Raw genomic sequence first — 26791 nt, 5'->3', positions numbered from 1 at the left:
TACGAGCCAAATTTAAATTTTTAACTCTTGAATACAGAAGAAATATCACAGATCTTTTTACGCTTTACAAAATAGTAAATTGTCACATCGATTTACATTATCTTCTATCTCACATTAATATACGGATACCAAGGCAAAATGCAAGAAACCGAGACTTGTTTGCAGCTGATTTTTATCGAACCAACGTAGGACAGAACTCTCCACTTTCTAGAATTCAAAATGTTTTTAATTTTTACAACAATTTTCTGAATTCGGATATTTTTGGAACGCCGATCCTACAAACGCCAATTAAAAACCTATTTTTTAAAAAAGATAGAATAATTTTATTTTTGTTTATTTAATTCAGATCTTAACAGTTTACGCTCTATTTAATCTCATTAGTGTATTCATCTAAATTTCCCTTTTCTTTTTAATTGTATCTACACACGTAACATGTAAATTTAAGACAATGTTTGGTAAACCTATCATAAGTTTGTTATATATACACAGTGGATGCTTTTTTGGTACTTGTGTACTGTTCGCAACCTGAACTTGTAATAAATAAATAAAAAATAAATAAATTGAGGTGCTTTTATATCCAAGGGTTTTTAAAAAGAACTGTTGACATACTGGGATATGAACCATGTTATGATCTTGCCCGAATGGTAGTCTATACAATCTAGTATAGGTTCTTCTGGTATCTGCCACTTTTCTTTTGACAAGCGTTTCGGTTATTTGTGAATTGATCCACATTTTACGAGATTCTCCATTTAAATTCCAATATTGCTCATGAATGCGTAATTTTTGGTCTAATTGAACAGTAGTGTAGCATTTTTTTGTGCAACAATCCTCAATATCTATAAAAGTATGTTTTCGTTTTTGATTTTCCAAGCGTTGATTTAACGTCCGAAAACGCTGTCTCTTTCTAATAGTGGCATTGTTTTGATTTTCTTGGTTCAAGTAGTTATTATTTTTCTCCAAGTTATTAACTTCCTCCAAGTTTCCTTCCATTAAATTTCCATCTATATCTATGCCTTTTCTTTCTAAGTTAACATCTTCATCCAAGTTCCCACTACCTTCCACCAATGTTCCATCTTCCTCCAAGATTCCCTCTGTCACCAAGTTTCCATAATCTCCCAATAGGTCTCCATCTTTTTCTAAGTTACCATCTTTCTCCAAATTTACCATCCTCCAAAATTCCATTATTTCCCACCGAGATTTCATCTCTCTCCAAGTTCAAATTCTTATGCATATTTCCATGTTCTGGTAGGTTTTCTTTACCTTCCAGCTCCAAGTTTTCACCTTCTGCCAGATTTTCATATCTCTCCAAATATTCCGCTCCATTAACTTCAAAGTCCTCATCTCCCTCCAAGTCATTGCCACTTTTTAAAAGATTGTCATTTTGCGGCTTCAATACTTTTTTTCTATTGTGTTTCGGTTTTATTTTTTGCGAATATTTTTTCTTTTTAAATGTGTGTACTTCGTAATCACAGTTACTACTGCTACTACTATCATTTCTGTCATGAAAAAAATCGGGATCGGCAAAGTCGTCATCATCATCCTCTGGATCAAACAGCAGGAGTGTTTTTGAACTTTCTCCCATTTGATTTGGCTTCACGTCCTTAAAAAAAAAAGTCTGTTTCATTTTACTGTGAAAAAGGGTACTTATTTATAATAGAATAATATAATTACGAAATAAAAGTATATCATTAAAGCTTTACTTTTTCGTCATTACTTATAGCCTTAAGGCTCAAAATAAAATTTAATTTGAAAAAAATTAATAAATTTACACTTATAACTGCTTCTAAAGGCATAAAATTTAAAAATTTTAATTTGATATTTTTATAAATAAATATATATTTTTTTTCGAACGTCAGAAAATCATTTTTACTCCTATAATAAAACAAAATACTCAAAAGTATATAGAAAGAAGGTACGACGAAAGGATATAATAAATTTTATAACTCTGAACCCTCTCTCTTATTTATATCTAATAATTGCAAAGTGAATAAACGAAACACTCTAATCCACACTAAAACCTTTAAAAGCTTACATTAAATCCATATAAGTATACGGTCGTGCGTACTACATTACATTATTATTTTTGTAAATACACATTTTTTTTTCGAAAACACCCAGCTCTAAAACATCCCAGCTCAGTATAATATTATTATTTCCCAATTTTCTGGAATTAAATAAATATTCCGCATTATTTATATTATGTAACTTACCCCTTGAATACTTCGCGCCATTTCAACCAGTTTTTTAGATCTGGATGCCATTATTTCTGCTTAAAAACCTAAATTTATTATATTTTTCAGCACTTAACTACTTTTCGAGACTTAATTCACTACTAACCTGCGGTGAAATAATGTATTAGTAAAATAGGCTTTGTAGCGTTCCCGTATAATAATGACATCTCTAATGGCAAAACAGGGTATTGTATAATACATTATTTTACCATAGTTTAAGACGTGCTTAAAAAATCAAAAAACAACGGTATTCGCCATTACACTATTTTACCAAAGTAAATTGGGCAAAATTTTGTCGATAACATTGTTTTGCCAAAGTTTAACTTAATAAATAGTGATAATAGACTGTTTAGCCACCGTGCTAACTCGAGAATGAAAAATGATACAACAATGGGAGAAAGAGCTACTGCATGATAGGTCTTTTAAAGTAGGATCGGGCTATGTAAATAACTCAAAATCTTCATTTTTGCGAATACATTCTTTTATTATAGCAGGGTACAATAGGGCGTTAAACAAAGGCAAGTTCCAGATGAATAAAGGGAGAAAAATTATTTAAACAGGAAAAATCACTTTTTTCGTAATAAAACTGATTAACTGATCATTGGTGCAGATTATCAATTTTATTGTTATTTCCGCTACAGAAGGGTCGCTAGATATTTCATCGTCTTTATTGGGCGTCTCTTCAACACATACATCCGATTCAATCCGAGTCTGATCGATAAATTTCTTTTCAATTGATTCGCGAGCGATCTGAAGTGTGACAGGTAGTATAGCAGGACAACGCTTTAAAGTTAAATTTTAACATCTTATTAACCTTAAAATCTATTATTAACCTAGTAAGCTCCTAGAAGTTCTAAATATCTAACCATTTCCTAATGATAAACGATTTTTTTTTAAATGTTAGAGGAACACCCTGTAGAAATCCTGCAAATTGCTCATAACTTGTCCCTATAAAAAATATTTATGCGCCTATCTGTCGCGCTTGATAGTTGTCACTCATCTGTCAATAAACCAAGATGGCCGACAAATAGACGTCAAAAATTAGTAACTTTTACACGATTTTTTGACTTACTGGTATCAGACAAGCACGTAGTTGGCACATATTCGGATAGCCCAAAGTATATAAATCATACTGCAAGCTTTTTTGTCGCATTAAAACCCTTTTAAGGGACTATTTTTTCGTCAAAAACCATCATGGTACCATGGACACATCCAAGAAATTTTTAATGTAAAATTTCTAAATTAAATAGAAGAAACTATATATTATGTCAAATAGCTCAGTTGCTATTGATCGTATGAAAATTCAACTAATTACAAAACTTAAATAACATTTAATTTCCTTTAAGAAATTTGTGTTTCAGAGATTGTGAAATTAACTATTGAAACAAGTACATCAGGTATTAGGTAAGTATTAATTTAGCTTGGTAGCTCTAAATGTTTTAAATTTCTATCCTGTATTAAACTCATAAACCATTTCCTGATGATAAGCAATTTAAAAAAAATATAACAGCACTCTGTACATACAATAAAAATCCAGCAATTACTCTGTTACTCATCTGTCAGTAAACCAAGATGGCCGACCCATAAATGTGAAAAATGAATTACTTTAATACGATTTTTCTGACTTAACAAAACCAGGTAATGACGTGATTGGTACATATTCGGTTAAACCAAGTTATTTTTGTCTCATTAAACCAGTTTTAAGGGTCTTTTAGAATTTCTAAGTTATGATATATTGATATTAGTTTTGACACCGAAATTAATGTGAACGTCAACATTATTTTTATTTTGTCTGTATTTATTTTTGTTTTAACTTGAATGTTTGTGGTGTTAATCCTATAGCTTTACCGATCTGACGATGCCTTAGGGCGAAACACGTGTAATCATTTTTTTTTTTTTTTTTTTTTTTAAATAAACATCTTTTGAGACCATTGACTTTGTGTCCCTCTAATCTCTGAATTTTTATTATCAAGAGGTGTCTTTGAGAAAAATGGACTACTTTTTTGAATATATTGAGATATATTATTATTATTGTTATATATTAATAATATTATATTTATTATTAATTTAATCTGGTAAGCTCTAAACGTTTAAAAGTCTTAAATTTCTATCCTGTATTACACTTCCAAACAATTATAACCCTGATAATTATCAATTTTTTTTTAATTTGAGGAACACCCTGTAGGAATTCTGCAAGTTACTCAGAACTTGTCCCTATAATAAAATATTTTTGCTCGTACATGTCGGGCTTAACAGTTATCACTGAACTGTCAATAAACCAAAATGGCTGACCGATAAACGTCAAAAATTAATTTAATTTACCGGCTCTTTTGACTTAGTAGAATCAGGTAAGCCCCTCATCAGTTTTAAGGATGTTTTTCTTGTCAAAAACCATCATAGTATCATCGAATACAATGAATACAAAACTCAGTTATGTTATCATTTTAACAATTTCTAAATTAAATACATAAAGTAGACATTTGACAACGCTGTGTAAAATGTTAGTTCTTTACTTGAGACTTCCTGCTATGGCAGTTAAAATGTCTTTGTCAATGTCACTGTCAAAAGTTTGAACAGCGTTGTCAGATCTAGGAAAATTCTCCCATTTATGAGAACTGATATTGTGCAAACTTTTACAAAAAAGGTTATTTCTGAGCTTTTTTAAAATTAAAAGGCTTAAAGTAAGAGACCACTATTTATAAAATTAACTTAAAAAAAAAAGTCGTACATTACCATACAGCCAGAGATGTAGAAAAATATTTTAACCTAAAATCTAGGAAATTTAATATTTTTCATATGGCAACACTGTTCAACATCAAGGATAAACGTCAAACGTCAAATCTGCAGCACAGTCCTGCTGCTGAAATTGAAATTTATAATAAGATAATCTCCAAAGTGAATCATTCTCAGGCAAAGTAAATATTCGTGGTTTACGTTTGAAAATCGTCTTTCCCCAGGAAAAATTCACGATATCAAACCGCAAAAATGGTGGATATAGACTGTGCAGCCCTTATGAGGTCCTACGCTCGGTACATCCTCATAATATTCAATTTGTTTTTCGTGGTAAGCTTTTTCATCTTTGTTTTATAAGTACCAGTAAATTGTTTATGTGTATAGACCGAATACACTTGGACTCGGTTCAAAAACTGATAATAAATAACAATGACTGTTTCTTATCAAGATTTATGCAGTATTTTGTTGGAAATGTTGGTCTTAAAGCCTATAGGAATTTCAGGCTTGTATTACTGGATGTTGTTTTATTGTAATTTAAAACTACATGAAAAAAAACATAATTAGTCATAGCAATTTGCATAGGAAATAAGCTAACAACAGATTAAAATTACTAAGCGAGTCTCAGAGGTCTGATAGTATTTCATCAGCTTTTTGTTTGTCAAACCAACTAGTACATATGAATATAACTAATGTTGTCCAATGTATATAACTAAAATTACCATTGATTGTTATAGGCATGCATTTCTAACCATCTGAATACTATGTGATTTTTTATTTATTCATTTAATAGAAATGTTAAATTATAATTGTATATTCTTACTGTATTCTTATATCATTTTTAATGTACTGTCATATTTTAAGTTTGGTATCTGTAATTGGCATATTTGCTGTTAATACACAGTTGGAATCTTGTGGTATCACAGAGGTTACCTCAATCTTATGTGATCAAAAACCTTTTGGCCCTAATACACTGTGACCTCTTGTATAAAAATGGTACAACCATGTTAGAGGAGAATCACCAAAATCAATGCTAAGTTTCATCTAATTTATTTATGAATTTATTCACAAGTGCAGTGTCCTTATACTGTAATTACAACAAAAAAAGATAAAAACCTTACTAGGTAAACAATAAAGCACATAAATATATAAAAATTTAAGATGGCATGATAAAAAGTAAACTAGAAAACAAAATGTTTTATTGGGTTGACTAGTATTGAACATATTTACTTTCATTTGATTGCTGCATGATTTATTGAATTATACTGACTATAAAGTGTATGATGATATTCTAGGTAAAATGTGTTCACTGTTCTAATTGCTCGCATAGGAACATTTATACTAACTGAAGCCAAGAATTTTGGTGAACAAGTTTGATTGTTAAGAAGTTTATAAAGAAAGAATCGGTCTCTTAGGTACTCAAGGTATGGAGATTGAGCACATGTAAGATGTCATCGTATACAAGCACATTGATGAGAATTGAGCTTATAGCTCACATATCTTATGTTGTACTTGTTCTAAGGAATTAAAATATACTGCATAATATGGGGATCACCCAAGACAGCTCTATCAAGGAAAAAGTCTTCAGAGTCAATAGATTATTAAAGTTCATAGTGTTTCTTTTTACAAATCACAAAATTTTTAAAGCCTTGTTATGCAAGTGAAATATGATCCGCAAATAATATTTTAGAGAAATATAACACTAAGATCAGACATACTATCCACTGACTCTATAATTAAGGTAACATTCAAAATAAGGAAATTTCCTACGAAATAGGATGTAGTTGCATTTTTTAATTTATTTATTTATTTAATAGACGGTATCAACCCCATTACAAAAAAAAAAATATTACAAAGTTCAATAGTTACACCTAACCATAACTTAAAATAGCTAAAATACAAATATGTTTTTACAGTCAAACCAACATAAAATCAACAGAAGAGCTTACACAATCTCTCTAATTTGATTCCTAAAACTAGACAAGCCAATGCCCACAACTTCAATATCCTCATGGTTGATAATATTTAAGGTTCTTTCGATAGGGGAGTGAGTGGCATACTTGGTACTGTGAAAAGGCAAAGCAAATAGTCGGCTTCGTCTCAAGAGTCTTGAGGGGACATTGAAGCTAATTCTACCGAGAAGGTCGGGGGATACATTCAGACCATTAAGAAGCTTAAATACAAAGATTAAATCGCCATGAATACGTCTTTCTCTCAATGTTGTCATAGCCAGCACTTCCCGTGCATCATCATAAACATGATCGTTCGGTATTTCCAAATTTAATTTAAATAGACAAAATCTCAAAAACTTATTCTGAATTCTTTCAAGGGCCAGACAGCTGTTCATGTAATAATATAATATTTAACTTGAAACATTTACTCTGACACCAGATGTCAAATCTATGTCAGCTTCACTGTAAATTTTTTCTGTGACATTTTAAAACAGGGGGTTTTTGTTACTAAAAGCTTAAAAATTTTTGCAAAATGAGACATAAGTGTTACTGATCAATACATCTCAACATTATTTTTATCTCTTATAAATTGGTACCAAACAAGATGATTTTTAATAGCGAGAAAAGACTCCAGTTTCAAGAGACTATTTATTGCCAGATGTTCATCAAACAGCATTTTATCAGAAAAATATTATTTACAATGCTTGTAAGACTTATAATCACTTGAGTCATAACATAACAAATGCCCCAAGATATTTATTTTTGAGAAAAGGCTCAAAAATTTTCTGATCGAGAAAAGCTTCTACTCTCTCAATGAGTTTTTTGACTAAAATTTTCAGCAGCCAATGTTTTTATTGTAAATTGGAACTCTAAATGATTTATATAATCAACAAAAATGACAAAAAACTTAGAGCAGTGTGTTTTACTTATGGGATCTCCACTTAGTGACATATTGCTTCTCATATATATTGCAACTGAAACTTAAACAATATGGATTTGAAGATATAAGTCAGCACTTACTTTGCAGTTTTTTATCAGGTAGAATACAACAACCTTTCTCAAGGCATGTCTGGTGTCTTAAACATAATACATGGAGTTCCCCAGGGATCGATCCTGGGACCCCTTCTTTTTCTAATTTATATAAATGATAGGATGATCTGTTGACATTTATCTTGTGCTTTTTACTGATGAAATAGCCCTTTTGAAATCTCAATAATTTGTGTTTAAGTATGTAAGTGTAGCATAATAAGTGAGAAGTGTAGGGATGATTGTTTTATAAAAACATGTGACTATTTTTATTAGTTTTAATATTAGATTTTAACATTTTCTTCAGTTAAAGAACTGTATTTGTGTATATGTACTTTGTACTGAGGAAATAAGAAAAAAAAAGAGTCTTAATAGTGCGAATCTATCTGATTCAGTTTATGCATTATGTAATAAATAATAAAAATAGAGTTAGTTCAACTTTTTAGCTATGTTGTGATTTTCTTAGATACTTCTGCATGAAATTTACTAAATAAGATGTTTTTGCAGAATAAATAAAAACCCAATTATTTTAGTTAACAGGTGTAATCATAGTCTCAGTAGGAGTGAGTGCCAAAGCTTACTTCAATGAATTCGATGAATTACTGGATGCTAAATACTTCTATGTTTCCGATCTGTTTATAGTGGTTGGCATAATTGTCTTCCTAATTGCATTCTTTGGCTGCTGTGGAGCTGCTAAGGAAAATGCTTGTATGACATCAACGGTATGATAAAGCCTCAGCACTAAAAAGCAATCATTAAAGAATTTTTGGTTTTTCAGTTTTCTACTCTTTTAATTATCGTTTTCGTACTAGAGGCCATTGCAGGAATCACTGGCATAGTACTAAGGCACAAGAGTGAAGACTTCTTGGAAACTGCTTTGCAGAAAAGTATGGCTTTATATGGAAGGAATGATTCACAAGAAATCACTAGTACCTGGGATGCAGTACAGTCTCAAGTAAGTCCATTATATACCTAATCATTTATATAAATCATGGGGAATTTATTTTGCAGCTTCACTGCTGTGGAATAACCAATTCCACTGATTGGTTTAACAATTCTACTTATGCAAACCACACCTTACCCTTGAGCTGCTGCCAAATTCCATCTGGAACTGTTGATCATTTTACATGTAATGTTCAAAATGCATATCCGGAAGGTTGTTTAATGGTATTTGGGGATTATGTTCGCGGTAACATTGGCAGCATTGAGGTGGCTGGATTAACTTTGGCCGCTGTTCAGGTAAATGTTTATTAGTCAACAAAATGATATCATTTTTGTTGACAAAGCATATTTGTGTAGAGGAGTAAACATGTGACAATTAATGCTATATGCTATATTGCTATATGCTATATTATTGCTATATTTTATAAAATTTGTTAAGAGTAAAAATGCAGAGGTATTACAAAATGCACTCACTTATTGTTAACAATACATACATTGACTTAAAATTAGGTAAAAACTTGTCTATAAATCATGCAGGAATAGTGTATTTAAAAATCTTTTGGTTGCACAGCAGACTATTTATTTATACAAGCCCAAACAACTGTATGTTGGAACAAGCAGTTATTTTGCGAATAAAATTTTTTATTCTCATTATTTAGAATCATAAATATTAAGTTAATAAAAATTTTAATGATGTACGGTTTAATTATATATTTTCTGTTAATTACTATTGTTTATTATCGAGAAATGTTGACAACTAAATATTGGAACAAGTGGCATTTAAAAGTACAAATAAATACCTATAAATAAGGCGTAACGTCACCCTTAGCTTGAACTGAACTCTCTAGGCATTAGTAAGCCTAGTACCAACTAGGCTTTCACCACATTTTGGGGTGAAACTCTCCCATATTTCTAGCAAGTTACGATTAATTACAAAATGTCTATTAGATTAAGAATCCGGCTGCTAGAGGGATGTGATAAAACTTTAATGTTAGGTTTTTCTATCCATTTTTTGGTATATGTAGCCGTCTTCCTATTGAAAGATAAAATCTCGGGATGGATATAAATTAGCTGCGCTTGGTAAACATGAATGTTTAAGAATATCTTGATATTTTGCTGCATTTACTATGCTTTCAATAAAGCGTAAAGTTCCAAATCCTCTTTGTTCCAGTTATGCGTTGACGAAAGTTTTGATTTGACCCAAATGTAACGGTTCCTCTTTTAAATTTCCTTCAACAATGGTTTTTCTTTAGCCTATTCGAATAAATTTGAAAATTTTCAAATTTGTATCGCAAAGAGGAAGCTTACCTTATAAAAATTAAGACCGCTATTGTGGACATATTTGCCATAGCATTTTCTAGAAACTTTAATCCCGTTTTCTTTATTCCATCTTGCAGTTACTTCTCATAGTGCATTTCTTCTTCCCGACTTACCTATTTGAATAAAATGCCTTACACTTTTTTGAGAAACAACTTTTGAATTATAACAATTAAAACCTGTGAGCGTCATTTAAATAATTTTATAATTTTTAATACGTTAAATAAATTCAAAATAGTCCAAAATAATCAAAATAAACGATAAAAATAGAATAAACATCTTGTAAAACAACTGGGCGCTTGGGCGACTCCAAAGTAGAGATGGTGACGTGTAGACCTGAAATAATGAAAGTAACCTGAGCACACTTATTCCAGTAAAATTAATTAATATAAAAATATTAAGCAAAACTCATTAATATGAAAAATATGAATTAATATGTTTTAAACTTGCTCAGTGATTTTACTTTTACGATAACCATTTAATTCATGTTCACCAACATTTAACCACTTAACTTAAATATCCCAAAATTTATTATTCACCAATTTATTATTTTTATCCGATTGTTAAATGTCCCAGTAACGACAACGTACTGATATTGAATGATATACAATCGTTCAATATGCCAAAACGTGAGCACTACATTACTCACAAACCGTAGCCAAAATGCTACTTATCATAAAACATGAGATTGAGACAGCAATCTCCAATCTAGACCACTTGACGATAACACACTTTGTACTGAGGGGTGCAATGGACACCAAAACGCGAGGGTCCTCTCCAGATACAAAGCCTTGTTAAATACAACGAGCTGTGCAATGGTCCCAGACCAGCTCAGTATCTTAACAAGAAACAATATACAATCGTCACAACAACACAAGCAAGGCAAGTAACAATCGGTCATTAAAATATTTTATTAATAACATTTTTAATTAAGAAGGGAAAATATCTGTGTAATCAATAAGATAGAAATAAGCATACTCTGTGAAAACACTTACCCTTTATTGTAGTAAAACACTACACCAAATCAACAGAGCTTATTTCACGTCGCAACACCATTTATTGTTTTTATTAAATAACTTCACTCTTTAGTGACCAAAACTCAAATGAATTTTATAAACCAAATATTTATCTCAGACTCTTATATCGAAACCCATGAAAATAATTCCCGAGGGGAAACGCTAAGTGTAAACCGTATTTGGTTACTTACGGTACCGCTGAGCTAGCTTTCGTTTTGTAAATATCCTGGACCACTTTTCGGTCAGACCGATAAATTTCGTCTTAATGACTAAGAAAAATATTTCAATTTTTTAGAAAATAAACAGGGTCTTACAATTTGAAGGACCTGAGCTTTTGCCAGGAACCTCAATGTTGGCAGTTTCACCATATTTCTTAATTATATTAAACGCAGTAGTTGTTGCTACAGTAAATTCAATGGGAATGTCACGCATTGTTCTCCCTTTATTGATGTATAATAAATGTTCCCATTTTTGGATGAGTATAGGATTTCCGCGTGCCATTATTCCATTTTACTCCTAATACAATTGACTGTTGTTAATTATTATTAATACTTAAATGATGTATGGAAATTATTGCTGACAATGCATTGTTTATTCCTATGTTTTATTTGAAAACCTTCTCATCAGGCTAATAGACCGTGAGGAAAAGCAAAACATCTTCCAAGATTTAGTTGTCAGCATTTTTCAATTATCAAACTATTAATAAAATAGTAATCAACATAAAATAAATAATTAAACCCTAACAAGAATTCCATACATCATACAAAATGTTGTTAATCTCGTATTTACAATTAAAAAAAAATACCATAAAAGAATTTCGGTAAATTGGCATTTTATTTGCAAAATAACTGCTTGTTCCAACATATAGTTGTTAGGGCTTATATAATACAGTATCGGCACTGCTTATGATAAACTTTGTTATTCCTTCACAATGTTTGCAACTGAAAATGTAATATTTAGCATAATTCGTAATTTTTAATAAGTGAAACTACAGTTGCAGGATTCAGAGCAGTTATGATCCTGTGACATTGGATTGGCACTCAGACTAAACTCAGAAAATAAATTAAATCAATTGTTTATTTTCAGCTTTTGGGAATCATCTTTTCCTGCTACTTGGCGAAACAAATCAGGAGCGACTACGAAACAGTGTAAAAAGTACGTATTTTATCCCAGTAAGTTTTACATATTTAACAGCAACTAATAAATTTTGTTTTGTAGAATTGTTAATGATTAGAAACCAAAGTTATCGAAATTTTTATCTGTGTAGTGTTGTACTATCAAAATAGCAATACTTGTAATAATTATTCATATTCCTATGGGGTCACGCTTCTGTTTCGATAAGAAAAATTCGACTGGTAATTATAAGAATTCGGTGATTTTTTATGTGGTATAGTTTATGGAATGTGACCTTAATTACTGTAGTGGATAAGTAGATGTTTTATATACTAAGTTAGGGTGGCTTAACATATTATTATCAATAATGTAGATAAGACTATTTCAACTTAAAAGTCTTTAATTAAATACACTGTATTTATCGGCAGTTTATTTTATATACTTATTTGAAGAAATATATTATATTGAAACTTATAAATATGTTTTATTTTAGTTCTCAGTAAGGATTTCTGAATAAAAAACACAATTTTATAAAAATACATCTATTTCATAATTTATTACAAGATTTGTTTAAAATATGCTTCTAATCGTGTTCATTATGGTCTGCCAGAATGCTAAAAACAAAAAAAAAAAGATTAAATGACTAAAAAGTATTAATACACGTCATTATAGATAAGATGTAATCTTAGTTTTTTTCGTAATAAGTTTTTCAAAGTGGCCAAATGTGACGTAAAGAATGTACGGGGTCAAGGGGCAAGATTTCTAATATTCACGCGATAGTGGATGTAAAATATTTTTGTTAAAAATGTACTTTTTTAAGTCTTTTCTAGTTCACTAATCAATACTACTATTATAAGATTCGTTGCCCGTCTCAAAAAAGAAAAAACATTTTTTAATTTAAAATTTGCAAGAAATCTTGTATTTCTTCCAGGCACTCGATATCTGTCTATCTTTTAATTGAGGGGAGTTAAAAAAGGAAAGGTCTGAATGGGAATGAGACACTAACCGTATGAAATTAGAAAATATTAAGTAGAAACATCATGAAAACGGGAGAAATAAGTTGGCAACATTTATGAATAGAAATCGAACATCTTTTTCGGTTTCTATTCATAAACTTGGTTTGGAAAAACAGCTGTATTGTGATATGAAGAAGGAACTGGACCACAAAAATGAAGAATTTAAAGCGAGAAGGATGTGATAATGCTGCATGTGTTTTAGACATTGAAGCTTTACACTTAATTTGGAAGAAGAGTCTGCGGCCAGTGAGAAGAGAATGGTGGAAGTTGTTAAAGAAAAAACACAAGAGCTCCGGACTTAGGGCAACACCTGTGAGTCTTGTAACAACAAAAATACCTTATTCAGCAGGAAATTGTCTCAGAAAATAGATAACGTCAAGTCGTTAATATAATTCTGCAGTCCTGGCGAATGTTTCTGTATACCCGAGTATAGGCTAAATGACCTAGGTTTTAGAGGAAATTATTCACATGATGGGATGTTAATACTTATGAAGAAGTCTTCTAGCTTTAATAAATATTTTCTAAGAGTTGATAAATTTAACAATTTACTGGAAGATGTTTGAATGGTTTTAATTGGTTTGTTTCTGCAAGCAATTAGTAACCTGCAAATGTGACAGATTCTATAAATAATATCTTGCTTTGAAAATTTTTATCTTATGCATTATAAATGCATATTGACGACCCTACACGGACGAAAGCTAATTCTTTTAACATTATTGAATATTTTTGTACCAGTTATATGGGAATATCTGACCATGATGGTGTATATTGCATTATTACCGTCGGAGGAATTTCAAAGCAAGGTATTGCCGTAGCCCTAGACTCTGGTGTGGCTAATTTTAACAAATTTTACTCTAAGTATTGGTGTAGATTGGTTAAATTTAAGTAATGATGCAGATCCAGTTGCCAGTTTTTATACTAAGTTATGTGTCCATTTAATAACAATTTTCCTATTCAGTTACTTCAAAAAATGCTATAAATCATGTAAGCTAAGGGCCTTAAAATGACAGGGAAACACTTGCGCAACCTGAATTATTTAAAGAAATTTATTAATGATCAGGGTAGTCCTATGGTTGGAACCTTTGGTGTGACGCTCAAATTACGATTAAGCATGGTCAAACAAATCTTAAACATGAACCAAACTATATAATTGACTTAAGAGATTGGATCTTTATCCCTGTTTAGAATGTTTTTTTTTATTATTTTTTTTTTTTTGAAAATTTTTCACAGGGATAAAGGTCCAATCCCTTATAGTCAATTATATAGTTTAGTTAGTGTTTAAGATTTTTTTGGCCATGCTTTATTGCTTTTTCTGCTTTATTAGTTACATCGTTAGTATATAAGGAGATTTGTAAGTAGTTTTAGTTTAGTTTTATTATTCTCCCAAAGAAACTAACATCTTTATAGAAACACATGTCGAGAGTAAAAGTAAAAGAGTTTTGGTTAGTGTTAAAACTGTCTCGTAATTTAATGATTAGGGGCTTATCAGTTGTTGCAATAGTTACCGTAGATTTTATAGACAACTTCTAAAATCAACCAAAGCTGGTTATCACGGTGGTCAGTAATGATTTTTGCAACTCAGATGGTGATTCTGTGTATTTTAACAAATTTTATTCTAATGTAGCAAGAGGTCTAACCAAGTATTTGTCTTCCAGATATGAACCTATGTCTTATCTTCAGAAATTTTTTCCACAGGCTTGAAATTAGGGAAGTTATTTTGAGCATAAAGAATAAAAAATCCAGTGAGGTAGATGACATTTCTGCTGAAATACATTTACGATTACCAGATACAGCTCTGGATAGTTTATTAATTTATGTGTGGACTCAGTACCGCCCAATCTCCCTTCTACTTACCCTATCTAAGGTTGTTATCGAAAAACTTGTCAAAAGGAGGTGTCACAATAGGGCAGTTTAGCGTTCAGACATCGAAGGGTAGTCACGATACTATATACGACTTTTTAAGTTACGAAATGTTTACTTTAATGTGACCCAAAATATCGGCAGCGGTTTTGTGTGATAGATCTAAAGCTTTTGATTGTGTGAATCACGAATTACTGCTTTCTAAGCTTGACAGGTGAGGAGTGGCTGGAATTTAAAATCGCATTTTAGCAATCGGGGTCAATCTGTTGTGCATTTAGGAAAAAAATCATCTATCTCAAGAATTACTATCTCCAATCTTGTTTTTCGTATTTATAATATAACACCTTTTTGGGGTAAATATCTTTGGGGAATGCACTTCTTTTGCAAACGATAGATCAATATTGTGGTGAGATAAGACGGTGGAGGTGTTGCAGCAAACCATGGAGAATGACATGAAAATTATTAATGAATGGTTCGCATTAGTTGCTTTCGTTTAATTCAAAGTAAAACACATATTGTTGGATTTAGGTGTGATGTAGTAACCCATTGTAGAAGGTTGAAATAACTAAGTTTCTGGGCATTCTAATTTACCAAAAATCACGCTTTGAAAACTTTTTACCAGAAAATCTTTGTGATTATCGCTCTAGTTTTTAAAACCAAATTTATTATCATAAGCCTATGGTTGGAACCTTTGGTGTGACACTCAGACTATAGTAAATGTAGCATTTTCCAGTTAGAAGCATACACACTTTTTAAAAAACTTACTTTTAGACAAACTAGTTAAGAGCATCAAGCAGCATGTGATTTTCAAAAAACTTTTGAATACAAATATATTGGCGAGTTTTCTTTATTAAATAAAAACTTAAAAAAGCTTGAAAGTTTGAAGGATAAGGCACAGAAAGAAAAACCAACTAATATCGTTGAAAATTAGTTCTTTCAATCCTTTAATGAAAGAACTTGATGTTCTTAATAAGGGTCCTAATTTTGCACCAGCTTCAAACTTCAAAACAACCTTCAGGAGATTATAATCAAGTCAATACTTGCCAGAGTCTTTAAAAAGATTTGCTAAACTCAAGCAAATCTCAATGAAGCTTTACCAAATAAATCGATACATTATTTGTATTTAAAAGCTAGCAAAGGAAACAAGGCTGTTATTTTAAACAGGGTAGAATATTTTAAGCGAGCTTTAACCTTCTCCGGAAGATGCTAACAGCATTAGTGAACACGTGTCAAGAATTAAATAAAGAATTTTGGTTAGAGGTATTATCATTCAATCTGCCTCTGTATCAATAAGAAATCATTAAATTGGTGGTAATTCCTGATTTCTTCCATACAAATGAAATCTGTAATAATATTAGGCAGAAGAGAGTGAAACAAAAAATGATTCACGAGGAAGCATAAAATAAAAAGAGCAATAAAGAAGACATTAATAGTAATGAGAACATTATAAAAACTTTCTGAAAACTCCATTTGGAAGTATGATCGATTATAGTCAAGTTTTATCGGGCCATAGAGCAGATAGAAATAAGAAAAATCATTTCGCCACTATAAGGCGAACATTTCTTCTTTATTACTGTGTTTTTTCCTTAAATATTTTTTTGCCCTTTTAGAATTGTCTGAGTTGTCGCTAAGAAATCGTAAGAATAAGACAAATTTTGAGAGTAATCTTTGATTTCCAGGCAGTTGGAATCTGTAATAAATACGAGTCGAAAGAGTGAAAATAAAAGAGGTTTCATAAGGAAGGAGCATGTAATAAAATCAAACGGAGTATGAAAATATTAAGGAATGGGTTAGGGAAACTGTCTTGGAACTCCCTTTCAGAGTGTCATCAGTTAGTCAAGCTTTTATCAGGCTATAGACTAGACCCAACTCAAAAACCGTTAATTTCTGCATTATATGGCGAATAAGTCCCTGTATACAAATATTTTGCACTTTACAAACTGCGATGCTAATTATTGATTTTCCCCAGGCAGTTGGCATCCCTAATATTTCCAGTCTTAGGAAAGAAAAAACAGGATTCATGAGGAAGCAGTAAGAGCAAGAAAATTGAGATAAGAAGACTAGAATTTTAAGCAAATATTGCATAATGCAACATTCTGAAAATTTCCTGTAGAAGTGCAATCAATTCAACAAGTCAAGCTTTTATCGTGTTGAACACGTTCTACACTATATGGCGAATATCTCTAATTCACCAAGTTATGCAGTTCGTTTTAAATTTATTCCTCTGAAAAAAATACACAATATTATCGTTTTTGCATTTATTGAGTTGTTACTGCAATTTTGCCTCTGCACTACTCACAAATTAAGACAAACGATAATACTACTTAGAAGTTTTTTCCAGGTTGTTGATATCCGTAGTATTTCCAATCTTAAGAATGGCGAATATCTCTAATTCACCATATAATACAATTTGCGTTTATGTCCTCGAAAATTTAAAACCTTATTATCATTATTAAATTTATTCAGTTTTTACCTAAAATTTGCCTTTGTGCTCCTAAAATTCCAGATAATTTAGGTAAATATGATAGGGGGAAATAGATTTGTGCTATTACAGCTGAAGTCTGTAATAAATCAAATCCCAAAAAAGTAAAATAAAAAAGCCTTCATGAATGATGTTCAAATGTGTAAGGAGCAAAAAAAAGACAGAAATATTAAGGGTAAGATCAGGGAAACTCTCAGATACATATGACGAAGTTCCCCTATTTCATCATATACTGTACATTTTTTTGTGATTATTTCGTTTTTACCTTATATGGTGAACACCTTCTAACGTTGCCATTAAAGGAGTTACTAAAAAAGCGTGATCTACTTACGAACTTCTTGAGTTTGTACGGTCCGTTTCTTCGGAACATTATTTACAGGCAAATTGCTCGTTTCGTCATTGGATTGCTGAATGGGAGCAAATAACTCGGTCGTATTGCGTAGAATTTCAGCCAAAAGATTCTGCACAAAAAAAATCCCCATTAGAGTTTCTACTGATGGTTGAGGAGATGTTGAGCCTCTCACTTACCGATCTTCTCACCTGATCCACCAAATCAGCGTAATAAGGAGCCGTCCCTTTTTGCTTCAAGTTTGTTACAGCGAAAACACTTCCGGCAGCTGGAAATGATTTTCTCTCACTTTCGGACAAATGGAAACGCGAAGTTGTGACGAATAGAATGTCCAAATTGGGGCCTCCCCACATTACCGATGTAACGTCCCTTGCAGGTATAGGTACCACCTCAAATAAGCATTGTATATAAAAGAGGGTATACGAATAAAAGGATGTTTTACTTGTAACAATTGGCCATTTCTAGGGTTGGCTTTAATAACTGCTCCTCCAAAGTAAAGTGCGATCCATAAATTATCGTCTTCATCGATGGTCATACCATCGGGGTTTCCTGCTACAGAGGGGAATTTTGAAACGTCTATGGCTACCCTTGGGCTTGAGATGTCCCCCTTAACGTCATCATAGTCATATTCAATAACCTAAAAAATTCATTTTTTTAATTACTATTGCACTTTGTTTCTTTGGATATTACCTTTCGCGTGGGGGTGTCAATGTAATACATTTTATTATTGGCTTTGTTCCAGCATAAGCCGTTACTAATGTTTACTGGGGCAACCTCTACTTTAGGGCTGAGCAAGGAATCTCTGCTCATTTTGTAGAGTATTCCTTGATTGGGGTCTACTGATTTGGTCTGGGGGTTTTCAAAACCCATGGTACCTAAGAATGATTAAAAAAAACCCCTTTAAGAATATTCCAATTATTTTATGATTATTTCCAAGGAAACTTTCCAGGAACATTCAAGGTTTCGTGGAACGTGCTGTGAAAAATCTGTGCTTTATGATGACTTACCAATCCAGACCCTTCCATGTCTATCCGCTTTTCCATCATTAAATCGGCTGGTTGGGAATTGTTGGGACACTGTTGTCAGAGTCTGAAATTTTTAGGATTAAGTTGAACGATATTCTAACTAGATAACTTTTTTTTACATGAAATCACCTATATTTTTTTTCTGAAATGGGAGTGTCGTTTGACGCTCTCTTTAACCCTAAAACTGTTTTGCCCTAAAATGCGAAGTTTGCCTATTTATTAACAATTTAAAGAAAATTTAACGAAAATCAATGTATCACTTAAATCTTGATATTTACCAAGGACGTTGTTTATTTTTTGTCCTTAGCTTAGTTCATTTTATCTTTCGAAATTCCAAAATTAATTTTTTTTTATAAATTTAAAATAATGATATTTTCAATTCAATTTTGCGCTATTTTTTTAAATGGAACACCCTGTATCTAGTAACGCGATTTGATAGATCATTCTTTTATCTTCAATTTGATACCAACAAGTTTGCCTTTAACTCTAACCGTTTTTTTAAAACTTGTTCTTAAAGGAGAATAACACATTTTTTCATAGACATTACGACACTTACGACGGAAAACAAATATTTTATGGATCAGAGTGGCAAGCACTTTGTCACTCTGTTCAATTCTATTTTAAATACTTTTTAGTAAGAAAAAAAATCAATAGTTGTAGTAACCATAATGAAATGAAGTAGTAAAGACTAGAAATAAACTAGTAAAGTAATATAAATCCATGATGCTTATCTCATATTTTAAAAGTAGGGAAATTTTTCTCACAAGTAAAAAGTTGGCTATTCATTTATTCTTTGTTGTGTGACGTATATCAATTTTAATGTTTACTTATCATTCATGTTATTTTTATTCAAGTATATTTGTATCAAAATGAATTATTACTCTCAGCGAGAATTAGTAAATATAATTTACGTTATCGGTGAATGCTTTGGGAACTGTTTTTTGGCTTCAAGAGTTTATGCGAAAAAATTTCGTAATAACCGTTATCCTGATGATAGAGTGTTGAAGAAATTAAAAGAACGATTCGAGCATACTGGAAACGTAGAATACAAGCAGCCAACTAGAAACTAGAAAACAGTTTTAAATGAAGAAAACCAATTGGCAATCACCATGTCGGTTGTAGAATTACCGGAAATTAATGTAAGACAAATAAGTAAGAACTTAAAAATATCGAAATCGTCCGAGGGACAATGTCTGAAGAAAAACAAAAATATCATCCCTATCATGCACAGATACATGAAGAACTTGCCAAAAATGATTTTGAAAAAAGAAGAACTTTTTGTCAATGGGCACAAAATCAAGCAGCAGAAAACGAGAATTTTTTTAAATTTGTGGTTTTTACTGATGAATGTACGTTTCACAGAAACGGTTTTGTGAACCGATATCAAAGTTTACTGAACAAAATTTTATTCAGTAAACTTTGCCCATATTATTTTCACGTTTACGATACAGAAAATCGCATCGAGTTTTTGTCAATAATTTTCAACATCGATGGAGCATCAATGTTTGGGGTGGAATAGTACTTGATTTTGTTATTGGTCCATACTTTTTTGAATATTGTTTAATAGGAGAAGTTTTTCTAAATTTCGTAAGAGAGGATTTTCCACGCTTAATCCAAGATCTTCCCGACTTTTTAAGGCATCGGATACAGTTGGATGATGCATTAGCTCACTTCAGTGCAAATGTCAGGGAACATATCACGCACCAATTTGGTAATAGATGGATTGGAAGGCTAGGTTAGTTATTAAAATTAACTTTTGTATCGATAGTTATTAAACTTTATACTTGATAGGTTCCACTGGATGGCCTCTTAGGTCACCGGATTTAACGCCTTTGGATTTTTTTTGTGGGGAAATGTTAAATCCGAAGTTTATCGTATTGTACCCACAACTAGAGAAGATATGGTGGAGCGCATACAAGAGTCTTTTAGACGTATTACGCCTTCAATGCTTCGTGCAGTTAGAAGAACTTTCGCACGAAGTGTTGATTTATGTTTGGAGTAAAACGATAGACACTTTAAGCAATTTTTGTGATATAACTCTTTTTATAATGTATTTAATTAATGTTGTTATTGTTTTTGGTGAATTCTTGATGTAACTGAACTTGATGGAAGTGATATATTTTTTTGTGGGATTTTCCTACGGACGATTTCTGGATTTGTAAGTCCTTACTTATTTCCCTTAATCTAATTTCCGGATTTTCGACAACCGACTTGGTAACTGTCATTTAAAACTGTTTTTGTTTTTTATACTTTACGCTTCCAGTATGCTCTAATCATTTTCAAATAATAAACGTTGTAATGCCTATGAAGAAATGTGTCATTCTTTCTTTAACAACAAATTTTGAGAAAACGTTCAAAAATAAAGGGCAACTTGTTGGTATCAAATTGAAGATAAAAGAATGCTCTATCAAAACACATTTCTAGATACAGGGTATTCTATTTAAAAAATAGCGTAAAATTGAATTGGAAATATCATTATTTGAGTAACGATTTTGATCACCCCGTATAAAAAAAAACAAATTTTGGAATTTCGAAAGATAAAATGAACTAAGCCAAGGACTCTACATAGATTTTTTAAAAAGATAGAAAACGTCCTTGGTAAATATTAAGATATAAATGATACATTGATTTTCGTGAAAATTTTCTTAAATTGTTAATAAATAGGCAAGTCTCATTTTAGGGCAAAACATTTTTAGGGTTAAAGAGAGCGTCAAATAAGACTCCCATTTCAGAAAGAAAATATGGGTGGTTCCATTTAAGAAAAAGTTCAAATTATATACCATGCTTTTTTGGGACACCCTGTATCAACCAAACTAATTTTAAAAAGTAGCCCCTCTAACTCAATTAACATTTCCCCTATATAGGTTTTTTCGGTTTCAAGATTTGAACGCAAACGAGCACCGCGATATTAAATGGATACCCTGTATATTTATTCAACGATTTTTTAGGAAATTTTTGGTCTTGGTATATTTATTAACCATATTTGATTACAGTATATTTATTGAACTGTAGAATATAAGTTTATCTTATAGGATTCAGTTTCCAAAAGGCGTTTCTAAACTGACACGGGGTTTCCCTATCTAGTTTTTAAACTCAATTACAACACCTCAAACATTTGATGAAATTGTTCTGATAGGTCACTGTTTTTCGTCCATATTATCCAATAACGCTGTTTTTATACTGAATATTTATATATAAAATTATGTGAAATTTAAATAAACAGTGGTATTTAATTAAATATTGAAGATATATTTTCTGCAAAAGCATTGTTTTTTATCAACACCCCTTACCCCCCCCACCCACCCCAAACATTTGCCCAGTAAGAAATTCTTTTGAAAAATCGCCGTTTTTCGTCCATAATATCTAATCTAATAGCACTGTTTTTGTATTAAATATTTAACAATATACATATATATAATTATATCAAACTTAAATAAACAATCTGTGTTATTAGATTATATGGTATAAGTCAAAAATAAATATTTATTTAATTATCCCTATGTGTTGCTTGGGTAATATTGAGTTCGGAGAATAGATAGGGCTTTAAATTTTACCCAAAAACTAACTTTTTTAACATTTTACAATATAAAGAATTGGGTTTTCTTACCCTTTGATTTCCAAGTTCCTTTTCCCCATCCCATTCGATCGCAACTAATGACCTGTCCACACCCACAATGAGTAAATTCTCGTCCTTTTTAGAGGGAATTACCGGGGTAACTGCACCCTTGAGGGTCACAAAGTTCACTTTTTTCGTATTGTAGTTGTAGCTCAAGACCCTTCCGGAGTGGATGTCCACGTAGTATAAAAGGTTTTTTCTTTCTGTAATTTTATTATTTAAATTGAATTTGTAAAATTGTTGCTTATGGGCTGTTTACCATCCCACATGGGTCCTTCTGAATGATCCACAGGTTGGGTCACCTGGAAAACGGCGGGAGAATCGAAATTTGGTTGCAAGGGCTGAATGGGGGCGTCAGTTTGAGATTTCACCCTTAAAATTAAATAAAATTGTATAATGAGTTCAAGGAGTAGAAGCGGTTCTTAAAGCTGTTTTTATCAGATCGAGTTAAATAAACCCATAATTATATTACATGCATCTTATTCATTAGATGGATTGATTGTATCAAGCAGTTAACCTTCAATGTCTTAAGTGAACAATAATTAATTATACTAGAAAGGTAAATCCTTCATTTGCGGTTGTTAACTTTTACAGAAAATAATACAAACCCGGACTCAGTTGTTTTCAAATATTGTTAAGCCTCCTATTGGTTCTTGAATAAATAGCAATATTAATAGACCCAGTGAAATGTATGTAATCAATAATTAGCGCAATTTTTCGCTCTACATTCAATTTATTTAGGAACCATAAAAAATGTTGGTACTTTCCGGTTTGATTGGTTATTGCAACGAAAGTTTTTTTTCTAAACCAAAAGAGTTGCGATCAAGGTCACTATTAGTCACTTTCCGTGTTTAACTTATTAATCACCCTCTGGTTAACGCGGGTCAAATTACGAAAAAATTTCTTAATATACGGTTTTTTTTTAATTGTCATAAATTTGGTCAAAATTTAAGAAAATATAAATGGACTAGATTAATTCTCCACTTTAACTACGCACATTAAATAATTTAATTAGGTACCTTGCGCATAAAATGAATATGATGGCCATTTATCTAAAATGAATTATTTTTTAAATTGATTTATTGGTAAAATTAGGCCTAGGTTTCCCATATAAAAGTGTATTCTTTTTAAATCAATTGGGTATAGGGTCAAAAACATAAAGTGTACTTTTGATGATTTAAGAATATTAAGTAATTATTGGATAAGTTAAAAAAAAATAATAAAGATGTCAACTTTCTCAAGAATTTACTCGTCGAGTTACTCGAATAACATAATTTCTAAAATTTGATTAAGACCTTGCCATACAAAATATAAGGAAATTTAAACCTTTGATTTCTAAAGGGTTTATAAGGTACATACTTTTCTATTATATTATTATACCTTCTAATTTTTTGTTCATTTCTTATTTGATTAATGGATTTATTTATTTATATCATTAAAATATTGTGTTCGTTAATTTCTTAATTTTTGAGGGATTTATTCGTTACAATTTCAGGTAGAGCCCTACTCTGTTCATAATATGTATAACTTTAATAAGGAATTTAATTAATTGTCAATTAATTTTTAAGGTTCGTATTTTGGTCTTGATTAAAAACAACCTTAGGCTTTTAGGAACAATTTCCCATATTTTAGCTCCGTACTTTTAATAAGTTAATTAAATAATTTGTGCATAACATAAATGGCCATGATTGTCATTTATTTAAAATTTTAAAAATTATGATGAAATATGTGTGTAAAAATTATTTAAATGGTTCCTAATTTTCCATACAAAACCGTTTCTTCATATTCTGTTTTTTCGTAAATTAGTTGGTATTTTAAATAACAGTTTAATTTTCTCTAAAATTATATATTTTTTTAATATTAGGAAATTAATTAAAATATTTCATATATTTTCGATTATGCGCGTTTTAAGGTAAAATAAAGTTGTTTATTGTTGTTTTTTTATAATTTATTTGTTATATTTGTGTATATTTTAACTATTTGCCTCTTTTTAAAATACCTTTTTAAAGAATTTATTTCGTAAGTTAAAAAAAAATATTTCGTAAAGTCGTAAGATCAGGTTTTTAAAAATGTTCAATTTTGTATTTTTTTTAAGAAATATGCATTAAACTTCAGGATGTTCGGTTCTGAGGGAATTTATTGCTTTATTTTGTATGGACATATATATTGAATACCTGTAGTTTTTGAGAATTGATTAATTAATTGATTATTAAATACATAAATTTTTTCATATTTCTTTTAGCAAATTTATTGTAATAAATTGTCTATTTTTATGTTTAAAATGCAGTTGATCAATCAAATTGACTAGGATGTTTATATATTTAAATTTTATGTTCTACCTGTTAAATTTCTCAATATTTTATATGCATTTACTAATAAATTTTGTTTTTGGTTAAATTAATATTTATTTGTTTGTTACCTTTACACGATCAAAGAATATTAAATAATACACACTTTAACTGTTTGTTTTCTTCTGTCTTTATTAAAATATATATTTTCTTACGTTATTTGTTAAATTTGCCAAAAATGTGAATTTTAAAAAAATTTAATAAAATATTTTTTTTTATCCATTCTTTATCCAGACAAATTTGATATTCCTTTCTCCTACTATTCCTTATGATTTGTTTCTTACATTAGCATCACATTATAAGTATTTGTGTTTTTTTATGTTGTGAGAGAATTAGTTCCATAATTTAACTCAATTTTTTTTTTTAATTTTATTTTTAATGTTATATTTCTCAGATTTTCAAAAATATTATTTTTTTTAAGAAATATTTAATAAACATTTATTATAATAAATTCAATTAATCAATTAAATTGTTTTAGTTGCTGTCTTTAATAAATAAATTAAATTTATTCGTTAAATTTGCAAAAAATATCTATTTTTTGGTAATAATTTTGAAAAATCTTTAATATTTTTTTGGAATATTTATGCAAATTTGGTAATATTTTTCTTACCTTTTCACAGGATTTGTTTTTTAAATTAACATAACTGACATTTTGTAAGTATTTATATATTCCTATCGGATTTATTCTTTAATTTTACTTAATTCCTGACAATTAATTAAGACCCTAATACATTAATTATATTATCATACATTCAGTTATTTTTTAAATAAATAAAAACCTCTTGACTAAACATAAAATTAATTTCTCTGGGGTTTTTAGGGTAAATTAGTTATTACATTTAAACTTCTAATTATTTATTTATTTCCTATTTGATTAATGTATTTTTTATTTAGTTTATTTATTTATATTATAAGAAATTTGTAATTTTTTACTTCTTTTTTTTGTGGAATTTATTCGTTAAAGTTCTTATGCCACTTTTTCTTAAATATGATATTTTTATTGTTGGTTACAAAACTTCTGCATATCAGTCCATTTCATAATTATTTGAAATTTAAGTAATTCAGTTATTAAGTGAACCATTTTTAATGTATTTTAATCCTTGAAGAATTTATTTATTAGACATCCAATTTCTATTTCTTTTATTAAAAGAGAGAATTGTCATTAGTTCCTTATTTATTAAGTAAATTTATTCAGGAAAATTTACTACTTTGACAGTTTAATAAAAATTTTTGAAGACATTTATTCGATAAACACTATAAAGATATTTTTTCAAATATCTGACGAAGAATTCTTTATCAAATATTTATTCATTAAATATTGAACAAAAGTATTGTATTCATTATTTTTTTTATACGTTTGAGGAAATATATTCATTTAGTTTGTATTTTAATTTAAATTTAAATTTCAAGGCTGCCTGATTGAAGAGAATTATTATATACAAAAGGCGAATAATTTTTTAGTTTCTTTTTACGCAACCTTAATGTTGCATAAAATCATAATGCAATCAATTCGTTTAAAATTAATTATTCCCTCACGTTATTGATTATCGAGACAATTTTTTCACTTACATTTTGAAGGCCCAAAGTAATAAAGCCAAAAAAATTAACTTCACCATAATAATTTTTTTATAAACACTTTAGGCACAAAACCGATAATTTTTTTTTTACTCCCAAGACACAAATCAAAGAACTGACAGCACACCCGCCGGTACGTCTTACTAAATACGAACCGAAGAGTACTGTTTTGCAAACGGTTTAAGTTATACCA

General features: G+C 30.3%; 2 protein-coding genes across 3 annotated transcripts; one reads left to right on the top strand and one right to left on the bottom strand.

The window, feature by feature from the left end:
• Positions 1-5068: 5068 nt before the first annotated feature.
• On the top strand, positions 5069-12805 carry LOC126742278 (23 kDa integral membrane protein-like). 2 transcript variants are annotated; one of them, XM_050448905.1, is made up of 6 exons: positions 5069-5294; positions 8473-8661; positions 8718-8894; positions 8951-9178; positions 12301-12369; positions 12433-12805. In XM_050448905.1, exons 1-5 carry the CDS (start codon positions 5217-5219, stop codon positions 12364-12366), a joined length of 738 nt encoding a protein of 245 aa, XP_050304862.1. In that variant the 5' UTR covers positions 5069-5216; the 3' UTR covers positions 12367-12369; positions 12433-12805. The 2 variants fall into 2 exon arrangements, with proteins under 2 accessions (XP_050304862.1, XP_050304861.1); XM_050448904.1 differs by having other exon boundaries at positions 5070-5294; positions 12301-12805.
• A 48-nt stretch (positions 12806-12853) lies between these two features.
• LOC126742328 (putative sugar lactone lactonase YvrE) lies at positions 12854-26779 on the bottom strand. Its single transcript, XM_050448972.1, has 9 exons — positions 26593-26779; positions 22935-23047; positions 22667-22878; positions 19042-19123; positions 18725-18909; positions 18477-18671; positions 18214-18423; positions 18017-18146; positions 12854-12941 (listed from the first exon to the last, which is right to left on the bottom strand). Exons 1-9 carry the CDS (start codon positions 26637-26639, stop codon positions 12898-12900), a joined length of 1218 nt encoding a protein of 405 aa, XP_050304929.1. The 5' UTR covers positions 26640-26779; the 3' UTR covers positions 12854-12897.
• Between the last annotated feature and the right edge of the window lie 12 nt (positions 26780-26791).

This window comes from Anthonomus grandis, chromosome 11 (genome assembly GCF_022605725.1).
Source record: "Anthonomus grandis grandis chromosome 11, icAntGran1.3, whole genome shotgun sequence".
NCBI lineage: Eukaryota > Metazoa > Arthropoda > Insecta > Coleoptera > Curculionidae > Anthonomus > Anthonomus grandis.
The sequence above is the reverse complement of the archived record's forward strand: the minus strand, read 5'-3'. Positions and strand labels throughout refer to the sequence as shown.

Bases quoted from the DNA above. Each gene is read 5' to 3' on its own strand.
- LOC126742328 (XM_050448972.1), bottom strand. From the start codon at position 26,639: ATGGTGAAGTTAATTTTTTTGGCTTTATTACTTTGGGCCTTCAAAAT. The intron at 18,424-18,476 runs GTAAAACATCCT...TGCTTATTTGAG, and splicing joins GAAATGGCCAATTGTTACAA to GTGGTACCTATACCTGCAAG. The intron at 18,147-18,213 runs GTAAGTGAGAGG...TTTTTTGTGCAG, and splicing joins TGGATCAGGTGAGAAGATCG to AATCTTTTGGCTGAAATTCT.
- LOC126742278 (XM_050448905.1), top strand. From the start codon at position 5,217: ATGGTGGATATAGACTGTGCAGCCCTTATGAGGTCCTACGCTCGGTAC. The intron at 5,295-8,472 runs GTAAGCTTTTTC...CAATTATTTTAG, and splicing joins TATTCAATTTGTTTTTCGTG to TTAACAGGTGTAATCATAGT. The intron at 8,662-8,717 runs GTATGATAAAGC...TTGGTTTTTCAG, and splicing joins ATGCTTGTATGACATCAACG to TTTTCTACTCTTTTAATTAT.